This window comes from Gallinula chloropus, assembly GCF_964237585.1.
Source record: "Gallinula chloropus genome assembly, chromosome: 2".
In the NCBI taxonomy this organism is placed as follows: Eukaryota; Metazoa; Chordata; class Aves; order Gruiformes; family Rallidae; genus Gallinula; species Gallinula chloropus.
Window position 1 is genome coordinate 25022130 of NC_140086.1, and position 21935 is coordinate 25044064.

Consider the following 21935-nt stretch of genomic DNA (forward strand, 5'->3'; position numbering starts at 1 on the left):
AAGTGTAAGGCAAACCGCACCTCTAAAAAAACTTTTAGTATTTACTTATACCCTGACTATGATATATTTCTAATTCTATAGTGAAGCTTAAATTAGACATGGGAAAGAGGTTTTTGCTTGGGAAACTGCCTTTGTTTTCTTCTTAAAATAGTCTAATTCCATGCAATCTGCTTGATTTTTCTCTGTTGATAGGGGCTCTGTTTGCAGCACTGAGGACAAAGTGCTGGCACAGGGTAGTGTGGGGGAGCAAGAAAACCTCTGAGCCTTGAAGGTCCAGAGTCAAGAGGAATGAGGCCTCCTGGAGATGCAATTTTTTTCCCTGTTTTTAGGGAGGCTTATGACTTTACGACAGAAGGGGAAGGGCAGATTTACATAAAAGTGGAGGTGGGAAGCCTGAGGGGTTTTAGGTAGATTTATTTTAAGAAAGTAATGGAATATCTGAGAGGAAATGTCAAGGAAGGAGCTGGGTACACAAGACTGGAGGGGAAAGCTGTGAATGATTTACAAGTCTACCAACTAAAAATAACAAAGATTAAGCCTTTCGACTGGGGAGACTGGGGGGAGAAGAGGGAAGCCAATCCTAGAGCCTGGTGTGATGGGCTTCAGTCGAGCCAGGGAGGAACGCTGCCAGAGTAAGGGTTTCTCTGGGAGCCACCTCCTTCCACCCAGGAGCACAGCTTAGGGACAGCTCAGATGGAAAGCGCTGGCTGATAAACGTGCTCTTCTGCATGTAGGGCTTTAAACAAAGAAACAGTTAGTGTAGGGTTGTTAAGTCAATACAAATCATGCGAACAATAAAAAAATCCAAACCTGCTGCTTTCTTATGTAAAACAGCAAAGGTCCCAGTCAGCAGAGCACCCCTCCACTCTCTGTCCTGCTCTGATCCTGCTGCCATGTTCTCCAAGTCCCACAAAAGGAACAGGACACTGTACACCTTTAAAACACACCGTATTCCTACCTAGGAAAACTTTCTTTCTTAAAGGTATTTGGAGATACCATCAAACTGTGGAGCAGAAAATGTAACACAGGGTGCCACACTGTGGTACCATCAGCATCTACCATGGTTTGACCTTCCTGAGTGGTGGCTCAGCCTTCTGCCTTGGCTGCGCTGCTCTTTGGATCAGAGAAAAGCCAGATCTCTGACATTGTCCTCAGAGCTGATGAGTCAGAAAGTGCACGAGCCACACTTGTCTCCCCACATTGAAAAGACGCACCTTTTAAAAAACTGACAGTAAGGACAAAATGTCCCTGACAGCATCCAGGAAGGATTTCAGCATTTCACCATGTCAGCCAGATTACAGATTTAAAAACTACACAAATATTAAAGAAATCACAATAGCCTCTATCACCAGGTTTTTATTACTTTTATAGATAAACAAGGCACACATCTTATTTTGAATTTCCTGGGTAAACTAAAACTTGCAGAGAAGCAGCAGTCCACAGGACAAAAAGCAACATGGGTAGGAAGGGCTGTATGCCTAAATTTACTGCCAGATAAACAACTCTGTATGCCTGCAGTCACTCCTCTGCTATGGCAACCCAATATGGAAATTGAAGATCTAAGTATTTGCCAAATAGGCATTCAACCAAACACTGAAATGAAGGAGTAAATGCAGCTGTAGTGGAACAGCATACACAGATATTTCATACCAAGTACATTTAATAGATTTGTAAAAGACGAAGATTTAGATAAAATATGCAACTGTGAAGTGGAAAGAATGTAAGAACAAGGAGTTAAAGTCAGGCATACTTAATTACAAAAAAGCCCAAACAAAACAAAGCCACCAAAAACCAGCAACAAAACAATCCTACAGTAAAAGCAGTCACTGCATCATGTTTCACAACATATTTCCCAGACAGCAAACAACTACACCCCCACAGCTATAGGAAATTCAGACAAACATTTAACAAGAGTTTTGGCAAGTAGGTTAAAATTGCAGCTATATGACTTCAATTAAACCAGCAGAAAAGGAATGACTCCAGCAATCACTTTCTTAATAAAACATATCTTCAGTCCTCATATATTAGCCAGTGAATTTGGACTCGAGAAATGTAACTTCACTCAAAGAACCGCATAAAAATCTGTCTTACGGTTTTCCAGTCTCATCAGTCACAGATATAATTCAGATGAGAGTTACGGTTTCAATTTTAAATAAGTTTTAAGGAAAAAGGACTGTCTCTTACATAAAATGTAACTCGGGCAGTACCTTAAAATTCTTACGTGCAGTGTGTTGAAAACATTTCTGTAGTTTGCTGTGCCTTTATCCTACAAAACAGATTTGGTTGTACCAGATCCATGCCCACCTCTGTAAGAAAGTTGACTTATTTCATTTCCTCGTAACGCTGGCAAAGAGGGGGAAGTATGCACAGCACCTATCACCATACATCTCTCCCCTTCTCATGCACGTATAGATCATCGTCTAGGAATGTGGGAAAGACGTGCACAAGGTGCGATAGCTGGGATCAAACTTTGTCAACACCCATCCTTCCTTCATCAGGCTGCCCCAGCAGCAATGGCACCAGGCATCCTGCCCTGGGAGCAGAAGGGGAAAATGTGCCCTGTTCGTCTCCTTGACTCCTGGTATTCACTGGCTCTGGCAGTTCCCCATAGCAAATATTTTTTTACACAGAAGAACCAGGATTCCCAAAAGCACTTGGAGACGCAGTCCAAGCAGGAGACTTCCTGGCCTAATGTGGCAGGCAGACATGACTGAACATGAGCTCAGTGCACGAGACAACAGCAAAAGTGGGGAAACATTTGCTCTGTACCGCAATCCATCACTGTAGTGGTCTTTGGAGTGCAGTCTTTCCTAAAGTCTATTACTGACTACTTCCACGTGGGCAGGAGTTCAGATAGCAGCAACTGGCAATGCCTCAGAATGTTGCAGTTCAAGCAGCTGAAGGGAAAAAGGGTCAGTTTGTGATTTGGCAAAGTCACAGCACAGCCACTGGTTTTCTTATGAAGATATATCCCGCAAACACACAATCTGGACAGTAGCTGGTGGACACGTCTGCACTTCTGGGCTTGGCAGGGCACCAGGAGTTGACTAGCGATGGAGCAAGCGAGACCCAAACACAGACAGGGGAAGGCAGGAAACACATTTCTGAACAAGCAGAGAGAGCTTGTGGGTAAGTGCTGCTGAAAGAAGCCTAGGATGTGAACAAAGGATCTGAGTCCTCCTGTGCTAGCAGAGAGGAGACTCTGAAAATAAGCTAGATTGTAGTGTCAAGTGGTAGATCACATCAGCTTCTCTTCTCAACAAGAAAAAAATGGGGCCCAGCTGTTTAAATTAAAAAGAGACACCACAGTTATCATGTCTGAAGTTTTTTAGAAGCAGTGAAATTCATCCATCAAAATTGACTGCATCTCCAGCTCCAGTGGGTCTCTACTGCAGGACACATAAAATACCATGCTTGGAAAGCTGACACTGCCATACAACCATCTTCTAAAGACCTTTCTCTGTCACTGTCAGTATTCCATTCACTCAAGTTCCCTTAAAGGATATAAGTCCTGCGTTTCTAGTGACAGAGGTGGCTTTGGCAGAGTGCTCCTGGTATAGGAGCAGGTCAGAGTGCATCTGGCCTGGGCTGGGAAATGCCGCTCGGCAAAGCGGTGCAGGAACATGGCTGGGTTAGGAGGAAAGAGGTTGTACCAGCTAAAGCTCTGAAATCATCAGAAGCATACTACCTGCTTCTTGCTCAAAGAAATCATACAGAATTATTAGTCCTAAGCATGACCAGCACAGTGGCAGCAGGAGGCTTGAAACAGTGAGAGAGGAGCACAAAGGCATCCTCTACAGAAACTAGCAACCAATATCCAGAGCAAGATTGAGTTCCACAGCCTGTTTGTCCAACTTGTATAGCCAACTAAAGGCAAAGTACATCATCAAAATAAATTTGGGGTAAAATTATGGTGATTTTTTTATGAGTAGCTGCTTAACTAGTCTTATCTCACCTGGAAAGGCAGCATCTTTTGTACACCTTGTGGCATAGGGACAAAAGAAACTGTGTTTCAAATCACACCAGAGCATTAACTAGACTAACATGAAAATGCTGAGGCAAATGGCATAGGCCATCTCCCAGAGACAGCCATTTGCTGTTCTGCAAAACTAGAAAACCTCAATTTGCCATTTCTCCTACAGCTTCCAAATGCCCACACCACATCAAAACTCATCTGACACCCAATGGATTCCGATTCGGCTTAAATATGGGAACTTGTCAGCTCTTCCTCCCCAAAATACCCCCAGCACCTTCCCATCCTCTCTAAATCACCCCAAACAACACTCTCACTACTCCTGTAGCATACTGGCTACTTACTGCGCAGAGTTTGCAGACAAGGACAAACAAATGAGGCTCTTACTCCCACCCTACACATGTCCTGAATAACCAGGTCTTCATCGTCACAGGGAAAGGATAAAAGCTGAGGTTCTTCCTGCTTCACCCTCAGTTGGGACATAAATGCACTCTCCCACCTCTCCTCAATCACACATTTGCAAAGAACACATCATACTCTAAATACTTCTATAGCTTTACCAAATTTAGTAAAAATTGATCAAAAGGTTAAAATCTGGGGAGGGCTGGGGAGGGTGGCAGCTGCCAGACACTGCTGCAGGCAAACCACACACTGCACAACTTTCTGCCTCGGACACCCTGCCTGCAGTTGTGAAGGGTAATTTCTTAAGCACCAGAAATGCTCAGCTAATCATAACAGCACCAGCTCCACTGAAGGAAAGGGAGTTTACCAGTTCAGACCAGCTCAACAACAGCCTCAGTGCCCCTAAAGACATCTTTATTCCCAGAAAAAGGAACGAAGAGCAGTGACCAGCTGAAACTTTCGTCTTTCTTCACATAAACAACTGGAAACTCTTTCAGTTCTTCAGATTTTAAGTACAGAAGCCATGAAGCATGTCACCAGAGATCTTGCCCATCACCAATGTAAATAAGCTTCAAGAGTACCAGCAGAAAAAAAAGTAATGTTTTTCTTTACATTGCCCTTCATTAAACTTCAGGTTTAAGTAGGAGAACAGACTCATTGGATAACATTTGTCAATATGGACACTAATAGGTGAATTGTTCAAGATTAGCTACTGGCAAAGCAAGCAACTCTAAGAGTATAGTTGACATGGAGAAGCCGATACAGGTGCATTAAGGAAATCACTTCTGTTCACTCTGTTCTGGAGAAATCTTTGACCACTGCTGGTGCCATGAGTTGCACAGGCCAGTGCTGACCTTTAACTGTAGGTTGCTGATGGGGATGTTTCAACTGTGAAGCTTGAGCCATGCAGAAGTTTTCAGCAAAGGGTGGCTGTGAAAGAATCACCTTGTGAAATATAAACACCTAAAACTTGGTGTTTGCTCTGAATTTGCTGCCTGTGCTTCCTTGCTGGAGAAGGTGGAGAGGGAGCAACATCTGCAGCAGGTGCCCTTTTCAGTCACCCCAAGTGGAAGATGGGCAGGAAGACATTACAGATTTCAGAAGCAAAGTATTCAGCCAAACTTGAAACTTTCCACTTTTTAGCCTCTTCTACCTTCCAAGCCTAACTGAATCATTATAGCTCTAAACAGTACTCAAAAACTACAGTGCTTCACAATCTGGTCCCACGTTTTTAAGGTGCTACTGTTTTGAAATGTATACATGTGATTTTACATTCATTAAATCTTTTTATTCCACCCTCTGGTAGTAACATAATACAAAAGTATTTCAGTTCAGTCTGGCCCTCATGTAGTTCCCTGTCTCTCAAAAGAAACAGCATTCAAGTGAAGTCAAAAAGTGAAATGGAAAAAAAAAATTCTACCAAAAGTATTGAAGACTGTGTAAAGCTAATTCAGATTGTTTTACTGTTACATGTCCTTATAGGGAACATGCAACTTTTATGGTGTCTGAAAATCTACAAAACATCAGAAAGAGACAAAAAAAAATCAGCTGAATTAAAGAAACAAAAGTTAACACTGAAGACTCAGGAAATATCAAGGCTAAAACATTAAGTAACTGTTCTGCTTAGAAGTAAAAGCAAAGACTGTTAAAAAATTTTACCTGAGGCAAGAAAACATACTGCACTGCTTTAAATAAAATATAAGCACCTTAAACTACAATTGTAATGATTTTTCAATTAATTTCACACACTTGGTCCTAAGCCAATAGCAGTTAAATAGTTTGGGGAGGAGGCTATGTTTAAAGCATGGAATGGTATTTAAACCATAATCATTCCTCAAGTGCTACATGAAACTATCAAAATCCTAATTAAGAGGCATAACTTGGGTCCACCAGCCACATTCAAGGCTCACGTGGTATCTTGACAGAGAGTTGTTAGATCATCACTGGAAAAAAACCTGCTTAAATAGCATAGTAACATCTTGCTTTCACCGAACCAACAGACCATGGCAGAAGTCATGGCAGTAATTCTCACCACACAATACAGACTTCATGTTCTCGAATTTGTATTTTGGAATCATCACTTCAGCTTTAAGATCATATAATTCACTTCAGCTTTAAGATCATATCATTGCAACTTTAAGATCAGTTATACTCTGGTAAACAGAGACACAGTTTTTATGGCTACTCAATGCACCATGGCTTTAAGACACCCAGTACATAGTAAAAAACTTCTATGTGTGCATACAGACAAGCCAGCTGAGTTGGCTTATCCCCATGACAAATGTATGTGGTGGACTAGTCTGAGAATAAATTCATTTGGGTCCAAAAGGATATTAAACCAAGTCTCCAGAATTCGAAATGCACTCAAAGTTCACTATGGAACTGATTATAAGTAAAACTCATTAATTTGTTTCTTACACAATCTGCAAACCTGTCATTCTGCTGTTTGTTTTTCATCAGATTGTATTGCATCATAACATATAAAATCCACATTAATCAATCTGCTGTGGGAGATCGTTTATAAAAGGCCCTATCCCACATGGTAGTCTATAGGTTAGATGTGATGAGCCAGATGTCCTCTCCCAGCCTTATGTTCCTGCAGAACACTGGTACAAGAGCTGAAGACCACAGCTGGCCAGAACAGAGGGTGTCGGTAAAGGTGATGGCATTTCCCAGCTGAGAAAACAGCATTTCACCACAGGTCGTCCAGCAAACACATGGGCTACTACTGGAGGAAATCAAATATTTGAACAAGCAGAGAGTGATGCGTTTCAGTCATGCATGAAGGGAAACCCAGCGAGTAAGAATTACACAATGCCACCATGAACTTGCTCTTAAAAGTCACAAAACAGTTTCTTCTGAATGGAATCAAGTCAGAAAACACAGAAGCATAATTACTTTTTTTCCTGAAGGCGCAGCAAGCATAAAGAGTTTTCCAAGAATAGTAAAAGAAAGATTTAGAAAAAACCCTCTAAAAGTAGCAGGTCTGGATTCTTCAGAATCCAGATTCTTCTGAAGAATCCAGGTCTAGTCCTTTTAGTGTTTTTTTTTTCTACAGAAGAATCCTCTTTAGTTAGTTTTAAAAGACCAAAACTTATTACAGAGGCACTTTGATTTTGGTCATAGACCAATCATTCCAAGCCTGGGAAAATGAGAGATAAGAGGATTGAATAATGCAAAATAAAGGAATAAGAATTCACATGGATGTCTGATGTTCACCACTGTAGTATGACGGCTAATCATGTCACAGAGCTTGTTTACGAAGAGCTCTTCAAGAAACACCAAGATTGTTCAAGCGCACAAATCCTTCTGATCAGAAGCAGGGAATGCTAGTTTATTATTTAAGTTGGGCTTGTTCAGCCTGGAGAAGAGAAGGCTCCCAGGAGACCTAATTATGGCATACCACTACTTAAAGGAGTCCTACAGGAAAGTGGGAGAGTGACTGTTCACGAGGGAGTGCAGTGATAGGGCAAGGGGTAATGGCTTCAAGCTGAGAGACGGTCGGTTTAGATCAGATATTAGGAAGAAATTCTTTACTATGAGCTGGTGAGGCACTGGCACAGGTTACCCAGAGAGGCTGTAGAAGCCCCCTTCCCTGGCAGTGTTCAAGGCCAGTTTGGATGGGGCTTTGGCCAAGCTGGTCTGGTGGGAGGGTGTCCCTGCCTATGGCAGGGGTGGGCAGAACTAGAAGATCTTTGAGGTCCTTTCCAACCCAAAGCATTCTATGATTATATGACTTCCTTCTAAGGTAACTAGATATTACATCTTACACTGAACTTTCATTTTATGATGACGATGACCATGCAGGCTCAAAGCACTGTCTAGATCTGATGTGTTGCTTTTGGATAACCCCTGAGATTAAAGAAGGAGTCTAAAAGACAAAGTTGCAAAATATTTATACTAAATATGAATATTTGTGCTCAGAGGAATGGATAAAACAGAAAATCCAGTTTAGACAACGTAAAAAAAAAGTCCTGGAAATGTAATACATTAAACATATTTTAAAATTAAATATTTACCCAGATCCTTAATGAGTGATAATGCTTCCCATGATATAAATGCTCCACCACCGTCATCCATAGCTCCCTGCCCAACGTCCCAGCTGTCCAGATGTCCACTGACCAATACAATCTGGAAAAGCAATTATGAGAAAACATATCTGCATGAAAACACTGAATCATAAAAGTCAGTTCGGCATTTAAGCATTTAAATTATTTTGTCATAAATTTGGCTTTTAGTTTAGAACACGAGGAAGGAAACATTTCAAATAAAACTAAAACATTATTCTGTAGTGACTGGATATAAACCTTGGTTGACCAAATTCATTCTACTACTTCAAGTCGCTGTCTAAATCATGCTAAATATGCTGTGAGAAATTTGTAAATGAAAGGTTTTGTCTTGTACACTAACAAAGTTCACACTTTTCAGGGGACACTACATGCCTTATATCTGGTGACTGGTGACATTCTTTCACTGGTGATAACAGTGAAAATTTCTTTCATACTCCAGCTGTTTAAGCCCTTAGGCAGGAAATTTGATTAACTCTATTTTGGGGTGCATAAGGAAGAAATATGAACTTAGACTGAAGTGTTCCCAGACAGAGGTTGTTGTTTTATTATATACCTATGGTACTTGTCACAGTGGACCTCTAATTTATTACCAGATCCCCTATGTGCTACAACAATGACAAGGTATTTTATAGTTCCATTAGTCATAAGGATATTTTAAATTAAAAACTACATGGTAGCAAAGCCCAGATGGGTTTTCTGCAAAGAAAGTTTTGTGGCTACAGTTGAGTATAGTAGTATATGTATCTCCAGAAACACCCACTTTCAGACCTGAACTCCTCAAATGTCGACAAGCAGCATCAGACCAACACCAGAAGTGAGACAGCTCCCTAACTGGACCTAAAGCTGAAGGGCTGATGGGTCTATGATTGCAATGGAGAGGTCATGGAGGGATAAAAACTCTGAGCCGAGCAGGTAGTGTGGTAAAATGATGGAATAGGGAAAAGAGAAGAGCAGGAAGCCACTGCAATGCCCTGGGACTCTGAAGACCTGGTATGAGTAAATAACACCCTTGGGACAGTGCAGAAGTGTGTCCTGGTTCTGGGCAGGCCGGAGTCAACCTCCCCAAGCATCCAGCCCAGGTGAGCTGAGTTAGCTGCCGGGGCTCGTTTCCACACCACCTCACATCACTCTGTAATCATTGGGTCAGTTAGGTACTCTGTGTGTCATCACGGGGTGTGAGTGTAACTGGCTGTTATTGTTCCCCTTCCACAGTGCTTTTGTCAGTAAACTGTCCTTATCTCAACCCACAGAGCCTCTGTCTCTTTCTCCTCCTCCAGAAATGACAACTCAGCACTGTGGAAGAGCTGAAGGAGACCCTGGAGCTTCTGTCAGTGTCCTGTCCAGAACTCACCATACATGAAGGGATGCTTCCAATTTCCTGGTCGGCTGATTTCAATCAGCCCTCAGAGTTGTAGGCTCTACAATAAGGTGAAAAATACTCATTCCTCTTGCCACTTTCTTCTTCCTAAGGGATGAGGATCTCCTGGCATATCATACATCACAGGACAACTAGTCTAGCACTGATAATGAGAACATAATGAGTTTCCCTATTATCACCCCTGGAGGGTGAGAGCCCATGCTATCAAACGTGCCATTAACATTGCAAGGCATTAACTCAGGGCCCAACCATGAAAAGCTCTATTTTGCCCTTCATATGAGAGAAAACTTAGGAAGTTTTGACTGATTATTAAAAATAATGCACCAACAGATCGTGACAAAGGAATGCAGCAAATACAAACTCAGGTAGCACAACTAAAAGGCCCCTTTGCATTGAACAAGGGCCATGACAGATTACTAGTCATATATATTGCATTGCCATATGTCCAATCAGAATGTGCCAAAGCTCTTTAAATTTAGAAATTGCACTACGAAATGTTTATAAATCTGTGTCTTATAAAAAGAGAAGCGTTGTGCTTTAGAAGCTAGAAAAGCTTGTGATCAAAATCTGAAGAGCAGTTTACTCTTTCCTTCTCAGATATTTCAACCCTCTTTCTGCTTACACAGCCTTAACTAAACATGTGTTTGCTTTCCAGCACACATGATTTTCTTGGTAGTAGACAGACATGCTGCAGCCTTCATTCCAAAACGCCTCTTCCTTCAAAAGTGCTTAAATTTGGAAGGCAAGACCTCTGTGGAAAAGCCTCAGATTTACTCAGGAGGTATTCCTGCAATTTAATGCCATGATCCTCCCAGGCCCGGCGTGAAAGACTGCGAACAGCACGTTTTCCAGGGACGCTGCCCTGCAGTACGAGCACTTAAACTGCTGCAGGCCGCTGCGGCAATGGCAGCAGAGCTTGAAGCCAGATAATCTAAGAAAAGCCATGCCAGCTTTGGAGCTAGAGGCTTTCTGAAACAAGAGCAAAAAAGAAGTGCTCACTGCGGCACTCCTTGCTCTTCTTGTTTTCTTACAAGGGAGGACTAAGCACACGCACATGCTTGCCGGGGGTGAGGGCAATGCACTGAATGACGCCTGCCTTGAGAGCCTGGAGCACACGTGCAGCCCCACCACAACCTCTATGGAGGGCAGTTAAACAACACTGTGCTCTGCAGCTGCCCGATGCAGACTCATTGCTGTCCACTCAGTAAGGAATTTGGAAATAATTAATAATAATAATGCTTTAAAAATAAAGAACAGAAAAGGCTCTGAGTGAAAGCAAACTACAGCATAAAAGACGCCTATTCCACAACTTCAAAATCACCATGTGATTTGTTTGTTCTTAGAGCAAAACTTGGTTTCAAGAAGATAACTAACTATTCACTCTCCTGGGAAACAGAGCCGCAAGCTGATGTGAATTACTTAGAAGAAGTTTGTAAATTCAGTGAGAGAACCAAGTTCACAATGGAAGCGATGCCTTCTCTTTCACATTGAAAGAATACCTCACTAACGCTGTTCCCTGGCAGCGATCTCAACATGAGCGTCTGAGAGGGAATTACTCCTCACTTCTGTCAAACAACACATATTGCAACAGCAGGAAATTCTGAATCAGAAGGTGGTGTAATCCCATTTGGGGTTACAGACTCCAATCACAAAGCATCTTTACCAACTTCAGAATATTACATGAAAACAGATCAAGGTTCAAGTTGGATTGAGAAAGTCTGATAATTTTATGGATGAACTTTTACTTGTATTTACTTAGGCTGATGCCAAGAGCAATTACATAAATACAACCAATGCACTTCCATGTGAAAGTGTTTTTCAGAACAGTTGTTTTTTCCTAACTACCATGCTTTTCTAGCAGCTGCTAAAATCAAAGTTTCAGAGATCCTGCTGATAGCTTGCCACAGACATTCTTAAAATAAGACACAGTCATAACATAACAAACCCATTATGTTTATCTTGGTCTTTAAGTAGATATAATGTGTCTAGGCAATGAATGGAAATATTTCTCAAATACATTCTAAACCACTATATTATTTTAAATAATGTAATAAAATAATAGTTTTATAATTCTCTGTGCAGGTGGGCTAATAACAAAGGCAATTAAAGCTGTCAAGGGCATATGAACATTACATTTTCCACACTGCTTTACCTGTTATGTGGTTCTCAGCTCCAAACCTATGGACAGACCAATCACATCTGCACAAAACATCCCTATAGAAATGTCAGCACATGCCAATAGCATGTGAACATTCAAAGCAATTTAAGTATTTGTTATAGGGATGTTTCACACATAGAATCATAGAATGGTCTGGGTTGGAAGGGACCCCAAGGATCATAGAGCTCCAACCCCCTGCCACAGGCAGGGACACCAACCTCCAGGCCTGGATCTACACAAGGCTGCCCAGGGCCCCATCCAACCTGGCCTTGAACACCTCCAGGGACAGGGAATCCACTACCTCTCTGGGCAGCCTGTTCCAGCACCTCACCACTCTTTCTGTAAAAAACTTCCCCCTAATATGTAATCTAAACCTTCCCTCCTTTAGCTTTAGTCCATTCCCCCTTGTCCTGCCATTATCTGCTCTTTTAAAAAGTCAAATCCCCTCCTGCCTATAAGCTTCCTTCAGGTACTGGAAGGCTGCAGTGAGGTCCCCCCGCAGCCTTCTCTTCTCCAGGCTGAACAAGCCCAGTTCCCTCAGCTTCTCTTTGTAGGGCAGGTGCTCCAGCCCTCTAATCATCCTTGAGGCCCTCCTCTGAACCCTCTCCAACAGTTCCACATCCTTCTTGTATTGGGGGCCCCAGATCTGGACACAGTACTCCAGATGGGGCCTCACGAGGGCAGAGTAGAGAGGGACAATCACCTCCCTGTCCCTGCTGGCCACCCCTCTTCTGATGGAGCCCAGGATACCATTGGCCTTGCGAGCTGCAAGAGCACACTGCTGGCTCATGTCAAGCTTCTCATCCACCAGTAAGTAAGTATATGTAAATCCAATTATTTGGTTTAAAACTACAGAAACTACAGAAACTGGAAGCAACTGTATAGGGCAGTGCAAACACAGCAGTACACACCTGCCAAACTGACTGAAAATAAATTTAGGATAAGTCACAACTTAAGATTTGGCTTTTGTGCACAGCTAAGAAATGCTGCTTTAGATACAGTCCTAGGACAATGCAACAGAAGTGCAACTGCAAGAAACATTCACATGGAGGATGAGTTACACTGTTTCCTTCTGCACCAGTATTATGACCTCTATGGTATGTCTCATGTCCATGCTTTCAATCAAGCATGTAGAAAAATTGTGAAAATTCTATATTTAAAATTTATTTATTCATATATATATATATGACACTCATTGTTCTTTTTACCCACCCAAACATTCTCTCACTTCACAATTTTCTATTTTCCCCTTACCCCAAACAAAATTTCTGGCACTAATTAAAACACACCTGAAAAACTCATAATCCCAATTTCTCAGACTGAAGAACCCAGAACTGAATTCAGGTCTATGCTTCTAAGCATTATGGAGCATATTTTGAGTAGTCTACCTATTTGGATATTATAACAACTATGAACTGCCAGATGGCTTCAGTTGATAAGGACCCAGAGATTTTCTTCATTTAACTGTGTTGACAGCATGAGAACAAAGTAAAAGAGAAAGGCAGCGCATCATGCACCTAGCAAGTGGGTAAATAAAACAGTTGGCAGGACTAAATTTAAGCCCATCATGCTTAATTTGCCTTCAAAACTATGATTAAATACAGTCTTCACATACACAGATTTACAAATTAAGAGTAGTAAATCTGGCATGGCACTTTTAGGATGCATTAGCATCATCCACAGTGGTACTTACAAATATGTTCTGGAAAATGGCAACACCAAGCAATATGATTTTCTATTGCTTACCCACACGGCCAAGCTGGCACCAGTGTCAAAGAATCACCGATTGTGTAAGGTTGGAAGGGACCTTTAGAGGTCATCTAGTCCAACTCCCTGCAGTAAGCAGGGACATCTTCACTAGATCAGGTTGCCTAGAACCCCATCAAGCCTGACCTTGAGTATCTCCAGGGATGGAGCCTCCACTGTGTTTCTGGGCAGCCTGTTCTAGTGATCCACCGCCCTCATATTGAAGAACGTTTTCCTAATACCCAGCCTAATCTCCCCTTTTTGAGTTTAAAACTGTTACCCCTTTTACTCGGCAACTTTCTTCTTTTGAAGTAACTCTTAGTCTGCAGACTGTATTCTCTTTCCCATTTTTAGTAAAAAGTTCTGTCATCTTAACGGAATAAAGTATTGGTGTGTAACCAGGGTGGTTTTGTTCTGAGCCATTCTCTTCCCTATTCCGCCTCAAACTTTCCTCCCTTCGACTCACACAGCAAAACAAATGACGTATTAAGAGTTATCAACTCTTCCTACTTGATACTTCCTTTCCAGGCAGAACCACATCCCTGTATATAAACCAACATTCCTCAAGTTTTAAAATGTTTACAGTAGTTATTTATTTGTATCATGCAGTAAGGTTCTGTAAATCAGTCCCTTGGCTTTTGCATCAAAGGACGCCCAAAATCTAAACAGTCAGAATGTGTAATCCTATGTGCTGTAGCTATCAGCACACAGACTGCATCACACATCATCTTCCTTTCTGGAATCCAACCCAGCTCTTCCATTAGCAGGATGGAAACTCAAAAGAAACTTCTCAAGCACTGCATAATAAAAATAGCCATGTAAATAGTTCTTGTGGGGAGACTGTGTTTTGTATTGGTAATACCATTACTTCAAGCTCAGCACTGCAACATTTGGAGAAGACAAAACTGACAAAGTTGAATGTCCATCAGCAACATAGCACTATATGAACTATAAGATTAGAACTTAACTCACATGCAAGGTTAGATATAGACATATTTTGTATATATATGTGTTTTAAATATAAGCTCCTCTGTATTTAAAAATGTGTGGCTCATTACTAACAGAAAAAAAACCCCACTTTGTCCAGTTATGTTTAAAAACAGGTCTACACTCTGGGTGTAACTCCATCAACTTGAACAGCTGAATTCAAACACGGAGCTGTATCAGAGACATTCAGTTGTAAAAAATGCTTACTCGGTAAAAACTCATAGTGAAAGTCTACCCTGGCTATTTCCCAAATATTTGTTTTGGGCTACAAATATGTGAAAAAAGATTTGTGAGATTCTGCACTTGCCTTTAAGAAAACACTAAATTCTTCCCAGTTAAACTGCAACTGGATTAAGTCATGCCCTAACTGTAAATCAGGAACATTACCACATTTAGTGGATTTTATTTTGTATATCTAAGAATATTTCTTCAAATTAGTTTTTAGCCTTGGTGTCCAAATAATATGACTTCACTGTACAGCTTCTTTTATTAGATTTCATGGACATTAGGAATGGTTCTCAAATAATCAGTCTAGCTGTCTCAACTAATTTACAGTCCTAAGGATACAGTAAAGTTCAGAGAGAAAAAAATGATTAAAACAAAAACTGTCCTTTCTACTTAATATGCAGTGTAGTAAGTCTTAACTTCCAAGCCTCCGATTAAATGATAGATCTGCACATGAAACAGAAGTGACTCATTTAGTCACACAAGAATCCAACCCTATTATTGCTAAAACACTGATTAACCTTCAGAGAGCCTTAATATACAGTAAACTCTTCAAAGCTCAGTGTGTACTTTGTAAAACTGATTGAATATAAAGTGCTCTCGGAAAGTCCTGCAAGCAAACCTCCCTGTTTGAAGGGAATCTCAAAACCACTGAGTAGTTAAATAGCAAGGGCTGATATCATTTATGGCATATAGGACAGTGAAGGACAAAATTAGTCTGAAAATAAATTACTACTGATAAGGGAATTGTTGTAAAGGTAACGAGACATAGCAACTACATGAGCACTTGAGATAACCAAGGATTATGGTTGACTGCCATTTTCTTATTAAATGTTGCGTTTTAAGACTTAATATTTCCATACTTAGTTCCCCAGAATCTTTTCTTTCCTATTTTCTGAGAAAATAACACCAGTCTTTTTAATACTGTATTTTGAAAATAAGGATTTTAATTCATTTCATTCAGCCCACCTCTGGAGGTTTTAAGAGGAAAATAAATTTTAAGAGAGAACACTAACTACCTTAAACGAAACCAGGTATCACCAAAGTATCACCCACCCTTGCATAAAGGTGATGATGTTGCTGTTATTTTTCTAGTTCAAAGATTAGCAAAGAATCTCTGCAGTACCCCTGTAAGAAAGCTGAAATGGCATCTGACCTGATGCGCAGAGAGGAAGAATCCTTTTTCTACACTTAGCAAGGGAAGGCTTTCCTTACACGTGTAGTAGATGATTAAGTATGAAGAAAGGGATTATTTTATAATCTAGATTCTTCGTATTTATGTAGTTTTCGCTTTAGGGATATAAAATGATTCCACATTACTACAGATCTAGCAACATTCCCAAATGTTTTATTTTTTAAATTTCTTTTATCAGATATCATAATTAATCTCAGCTAAAATAAACACTAAAGCTTTGTGCTACTTCTTTCACTGAGGCATGTACAAAAGCTGTCCTACTTGTACACTGTGACATTACCTACTACTGGCAAACATCCCTTTCCAAAAGTGTCAAAATTGTAGATTTTTCTAAAAAAAAATAATTGGGGGGGGGGGATCTCATCATTATGTAAAAATAATTGATGGGGAAAGTAAAAAAAAAAAAGGATGGGGGATGTAAAGATGGAGCTAGGCTGTTCTCAGTTCCATTTAAAAATTTTTTAAAAATCCTTTCACACTACTACATAGAGTATTAGAACTGATACCCAGAAAAGCTGTTGGGTCTCCATCCTTGGAGATATCGTAATTACGACACTGATTTCAGAAAGAATAATTAGTGTTTTCTTCTGGATCTACAAATGATCCACATTTCATTTGGCTCTGAAAATTTCATTAAAGACACAGAAAAAGCAGAACACAAACTTGGAATTCAATTCCACTAAACCCAAGTATGTCCTTCAACATCCAGACTGCTAAAGTGTAACTGTAATCTTCAATATAGTGTTTTACTGGCACAAGACAAGAGATGTCTTTTATACTTAGGGCAGAAAAAATCATAGTAAAAATTAAACTTGGTATAAAATCATTTTATTTGCAATTTTTGTCTAATAGTTTTATGAACTGATGCAAGAACCTGCAGCAACAGGACATTACTTGGCTTGCAACATAAAAAAAAGTCTTTATCTTACACTGACCCTAAAAGAATCGCTTTACATATTATATGAGACATGTCTTCAAAGTATCAACGTAATTTTCAGATTACAAGTCTTCTTTCACCCTTTGGTTTCTGAAAATTAAAAAAAAAAAAAGCTTTTCTATTGAGGCTTAAACATGGACTTGAAAAATCATTAACAAAATCATTTTAATCTGGAGAAGAGAAGGCTCAGTGGAGACCTTCCTGCTCTATACAACTACCTGAATGGAGGTTGTGGTCAGCTAGGCATCAGCCTCTTCTCACAGACAAGAGGCAATGGCTGCAAGTTGTGTCAGGGGAGGTTCAGGTTGGAAATGAGGAGAAATTTCTTCTCAGAAAGCATGGATGGGCATTGGAATGGGTTGCCCAGGAAGGTGTTGAAGTCACCATCCCTTGGGGCGTTCAAAGAAAGGTTGGATGAGGTACTTAGGGACATGGTTTAGTAATTAACATAGATGGTGGGGAGATGGTTGGACTAGATGATCTTGAAGGTCTTTTCCAACCTTAACGATTCTATGATTAATTTCTCATTTTTAAATTCAAATAAGTGAATTTAATGCATTGATCTCTTGATCAGTAAAATGGGAATAAACAATTGGTTATTGTGCAGTCATACAATGTGAATTAACATTTATTCCTACATTTATGGCAGCATTCGTGCAAAATACTAAGAAACGAAGGCTCAAAACCCCTGTCATATGTTGAAATTACAGGAGCTGCACATCCTTACACCAACCAAAACTCACACAATTTCTAGTACATGTTCACAACCCCACAGAAACCAGAGTTGTATTGACAGAGACATAGCTAAGTAATTGCAAGTAACACTGACAGATCTCCCTACTCAATTCCCATTAGTCCATCTCAAAACCACAGTGTTTTGATACAAAGTGATAGTTCACTCCTCATATTTATCTGTACTTTATTTCTTTGTTTATATACTATTGTGAAATCAAAGTGTGTTGGACACCAGTTTCACGAAGATGGAGAAGCAGCTGCTTTATCAAACTCGATTTCTGTAAAAGACCAGATGAGAAAACTGTCAGGATCATTCAGAGGGTGGAATATCTGCTCATAGAGAGATTCAGCTTATTGGCACCAGTAGCAGAAGGTCTCTGGAATGCATACAGAGTGCGAGGAAACCTCATACAGATGTGGCAAAACAGGAAAGAACGCTGGTAACACAGAATTCAAGAGGATTGGCACACCCCAAGGCTGGAAAGCAGCTTAAGTGCATGGGTCGCCTGAGCACTGCATGGCTGCAGCATGTTGCCATCTTTGAATACATGCAGATGCTGGCAGAAACCAGCGTTTTCCCTTATGCAGAACAGGCAGCAGAGGGATAGTTCTGGACAAACTCTGGAGAAAGGTAAAAAATGAGTCAACTGCAGTAACAGAGGGACGGGGGTGTGAGGGTGGATATACAAGTCCCTTCTCCTGCCTCTCTCCAAAATCATGGTGTGACTACCACAGGTGGGGGGATACCAGAAAATGGAAGTTATCTTATTTGGAACTGGTCCAGATTGTGAAAACATGTGAGAATTCATTGCAAGGGACACAGTGTGAGTGATTACAGCACTTGTCCTAAAAGTGGGAGAGATGTCCTCGCGGTTGCACTCTGGAATCAAGCTGAGCCATGCTCTGCATACTGGTCTCCATCTCCCCCCTCTTAAGCACCTCGGAAACAGCACAGGTTGGCATCATGTCTGACACTTCTCAGGTGCAAATTTCTTCATGTCCCCCATAGCATGGGAAACTTACTGAGCTTGTGACAATGTTCAGAGCAGATTTACTTTTTCTCCTGTGTCCAGCTACAGATAGGAAATCAGAAAGAAAGAAAAACACCAGAAATGCTAACTCAGTCCAGGTTATAGGGATAGGTTGGCATGCTGTGGGTTTCTGTCTCGTTGGGCTTAACATCAAATTTATGTCCCTAGGCCACTCAAAATCTGTCAGTGCTAACTAATGCTCCTTGTCACTTCACCTTAGATTTCAATCCCTGACCTTCATCTGGAAGGTTGTGTGTCTCACTGCCAATGCCATCGCCCTCTAGTTTCTCCTCCTACAGCTGCAGGTTGAAATAACATATTTACTTAACTATCCCTGCACGCCCCAGTTTCACACATGACAGAGGAATGTGTGCTCACAGAAATTCTGACATCTTTATAGCCCTGGCTAACCAGCTGGCAAGCACCCCTGACTGCAACTGGACATCAGTCTTTAATCATCTCCAAAATATGCATTAAAAAACCCTTTGTTCATTCAGCCTCTGCAATCCTGACACTGACTGCAATAAAGGTTGTTGGATTTTTTTAATGAAACCTTGTGTCATACTAAAATTATTACTGCTGTTCTATTTGTACTTCATTTCGTATCTGTTTGTGCTGAAATGAATTTAATTTCTCCTCCAGGCAATGTTCTCAGAGGCTCCTATTCTAATTTTATTAGTTTTCATGCCTTTAACTTTCAAAATTAAATACAATGGTTACCACAGTGGTACACAAACCTGATTATCTGTCCCGGATTAATAAGCTTGAAAGGCATGTTTAGTTAAGATTCTATCAGGGCTGTACCTGCTTAAATATTTTAATGGCTGAATGTTAAAAGAAATTTACTCCAGCCTTTAAATAAACCTACAACAAGATTGCACACAGAGAATTAGGGGCATGAGGAACAAGATTCTCCTAACACCTCCACTCCAGTCCTTGTTATCGGAAGTAACTGCGTGAAAAATCTGGTTCATGTGTTTATCATCCGAGTGCACTCAGCAATCTCTATTCCCACGTTAGTGGATTTAATAACACAACAATTTCAGAGTAACTGATAGGAATCTCTAGTTCTCTCTAAACTCTTCTACTCCCACCGATGTGTTATAAAATTTACTACTGGCTTTGCAAGCTCTTCTTGCATGTTCTGCTCCTGTTGAAAGAAGAAAAGATGCTGGAGGGTTGGCCAGTATTTCTCTCTGCTATGTCCTTTTCAAGAGACAGAAGCCTTTATGCAGACAGTTCTCCTTTCGTCCACATACAGCAGGGACAGACCGAAGGGATGTGAACCATAAGGTGGTTAACACTGAAGGACGTTTTAATTATGGCTTTGAAAAATAGTGATTGCAAAAGAAGACCAGGGCAAGCAGGAAACTTGGGCGTTTATTAGACTAGTCTTCCTGAACAACTAAGTTTTTACCTGGATTTTGCATGTTACAAATGAGAAGAAAAGAAATGCAAATTAACTCATTCGACTGCTGAGAGCAAGAAAAGGCAAAAGTACTCTGCAAGTGGGCTGCTGCTCCTGCCATTCTGAAACATCCAGGTTGGCAGGATAACTTACTTGTACAGGTGTCAAAGACACGCTCTTGAAAAAAAGCTGCAGGTCCTCTGCAATGCATATATCCCCAAAACATGGGCTGCAGGCTCACTTTCTGAAATCACCTACATTCACATAACCCAGAGTGCAATTGCAGATCTCACTCCAGTAACTAACATTTACTCTTCCCAGCTGCAGGACATCTGATACTAACACTGCTGCCATAATTACATCACCGTAATTGTAAACCAGCCACACACAGAAGTCAAAAAGACACAGAACTGAAGTATTTCTAGGACTCTGCCTACAAACTTTGCAATCTAACAAGAAACGCTACAGTTACTTTCTATTCCACAATTGATATAGCACTGCCCTGCATTCTCCAGTAAACACGTTTGGAAAAAAAAAAAAAAGCAAAAAAAAGCTATTTAATGTTTTATTTCTTTAAAAAGACATGAAGGAAGAAGTTAGTAGAAACAGTAAAGTCAAATGAGGTAAAAAGGTAAAAAGTTTCTGCAGTTCTGTAGAAAGTGTTGACTCCAATTCAGATATGGTGAGTATCATCAATCTGGCATTGATAGGTTTGAGGGGCTCTCTTCATATAAACTGCTACCTAGGAACAGATGTTAGCTGCTAGTGTTGCAATGTGTCATTTGCTCTGAGCATGTCACCAGTGAAAACACAACTGAGTACCAGAACTTCAGAAAACACACACAGACACATGCAAAAAATGTGCTAGGTTGCCTAAACAGTCCTCTGTGCCTACTGAGCTATAGCAGATTCTTGTACTAAGGACACAATCTCTCCAAATTACTCCGAGGAACCACCAAGAAAGAAAGAGGGGACTGAAAACCAGACTATAAATGTATTGCAGAAAAGCTTTTAACAGGCACAGGCTGCCCAGAGAAGCTGTGGCTGCACCCTCCCTGGCAGTGTCCACGACCAGGTTGGATGGGGCTTTGGGCAACCTGGTCTAGTGGAGGGTTTCCCTGCCTATGACAGGGGGTGGGAACTAGATGGGCTTTTAGGTCCCTACCAACTCAAACCATTCTGTGACTCTGTAATTATGAAGGGTAAGTCAGAATAAAAGCTTAAGGTCCATTGACCAGGACTGCACTGGCAGAGGATGGGTGTTAAACAGGTGTTTTATGTAATAGCACAAGTTGTGCTAGAGATGCCAATGATTTTCCATCACAGGACTGTCTTGGCATCCACACAAACATCTTCACCTTAGCTGCTACAGCAGCCCTAGAGACTTTCCTTTGCTTGCTCTCCTGACCATCCTGATTAGCGCTTGCACCCATATACAAGTTTGAGATGTAAAAAAAAATCTCCCTCCCTCTCTCCCCACTTCCATTTTTGAAACTTCAGGGTGGAATCTGAGCCCTGACAGGGTGTCCCTCACAGGTGTGAGGCACTGGCTACCTTCAGTGACCATAAATCAAAAGAGAGAATATTTCTCTCCACAAGAAGTTCCTCTCTTCTCCTACTGCCCAATTCAGGCAGGAACAGAGCGACTTTATGTGAAGGACAGAGAAACGAATAGAGACGGTGAAAACAA

The 21935-nt window shown here is 40.9% G+C and overlaps 1 protein-coding gene across 1 annotated transcript in view; it reads right to left on the reverse strand.

Moving 5' to 3' along the window:
* CPQ (carboxypeptidase Q) overlaps positions 1 to 21935 on the reverse strand; it is a 131984-nt gene that overhangs the window by 48012 nt on the left and 62037 nt on the right. Inside the window, exon 4 of the mRNA XM_084260219.1 lies at positions 8395 to 8506. Within this exon, the coding sequence (XP_084116345.1) occupies positions 8395 to 8506 (112 nt within the window). The remainder of the gene's footprint in view (positions 1 to 8394; positions 8507 to 21935) is intronic.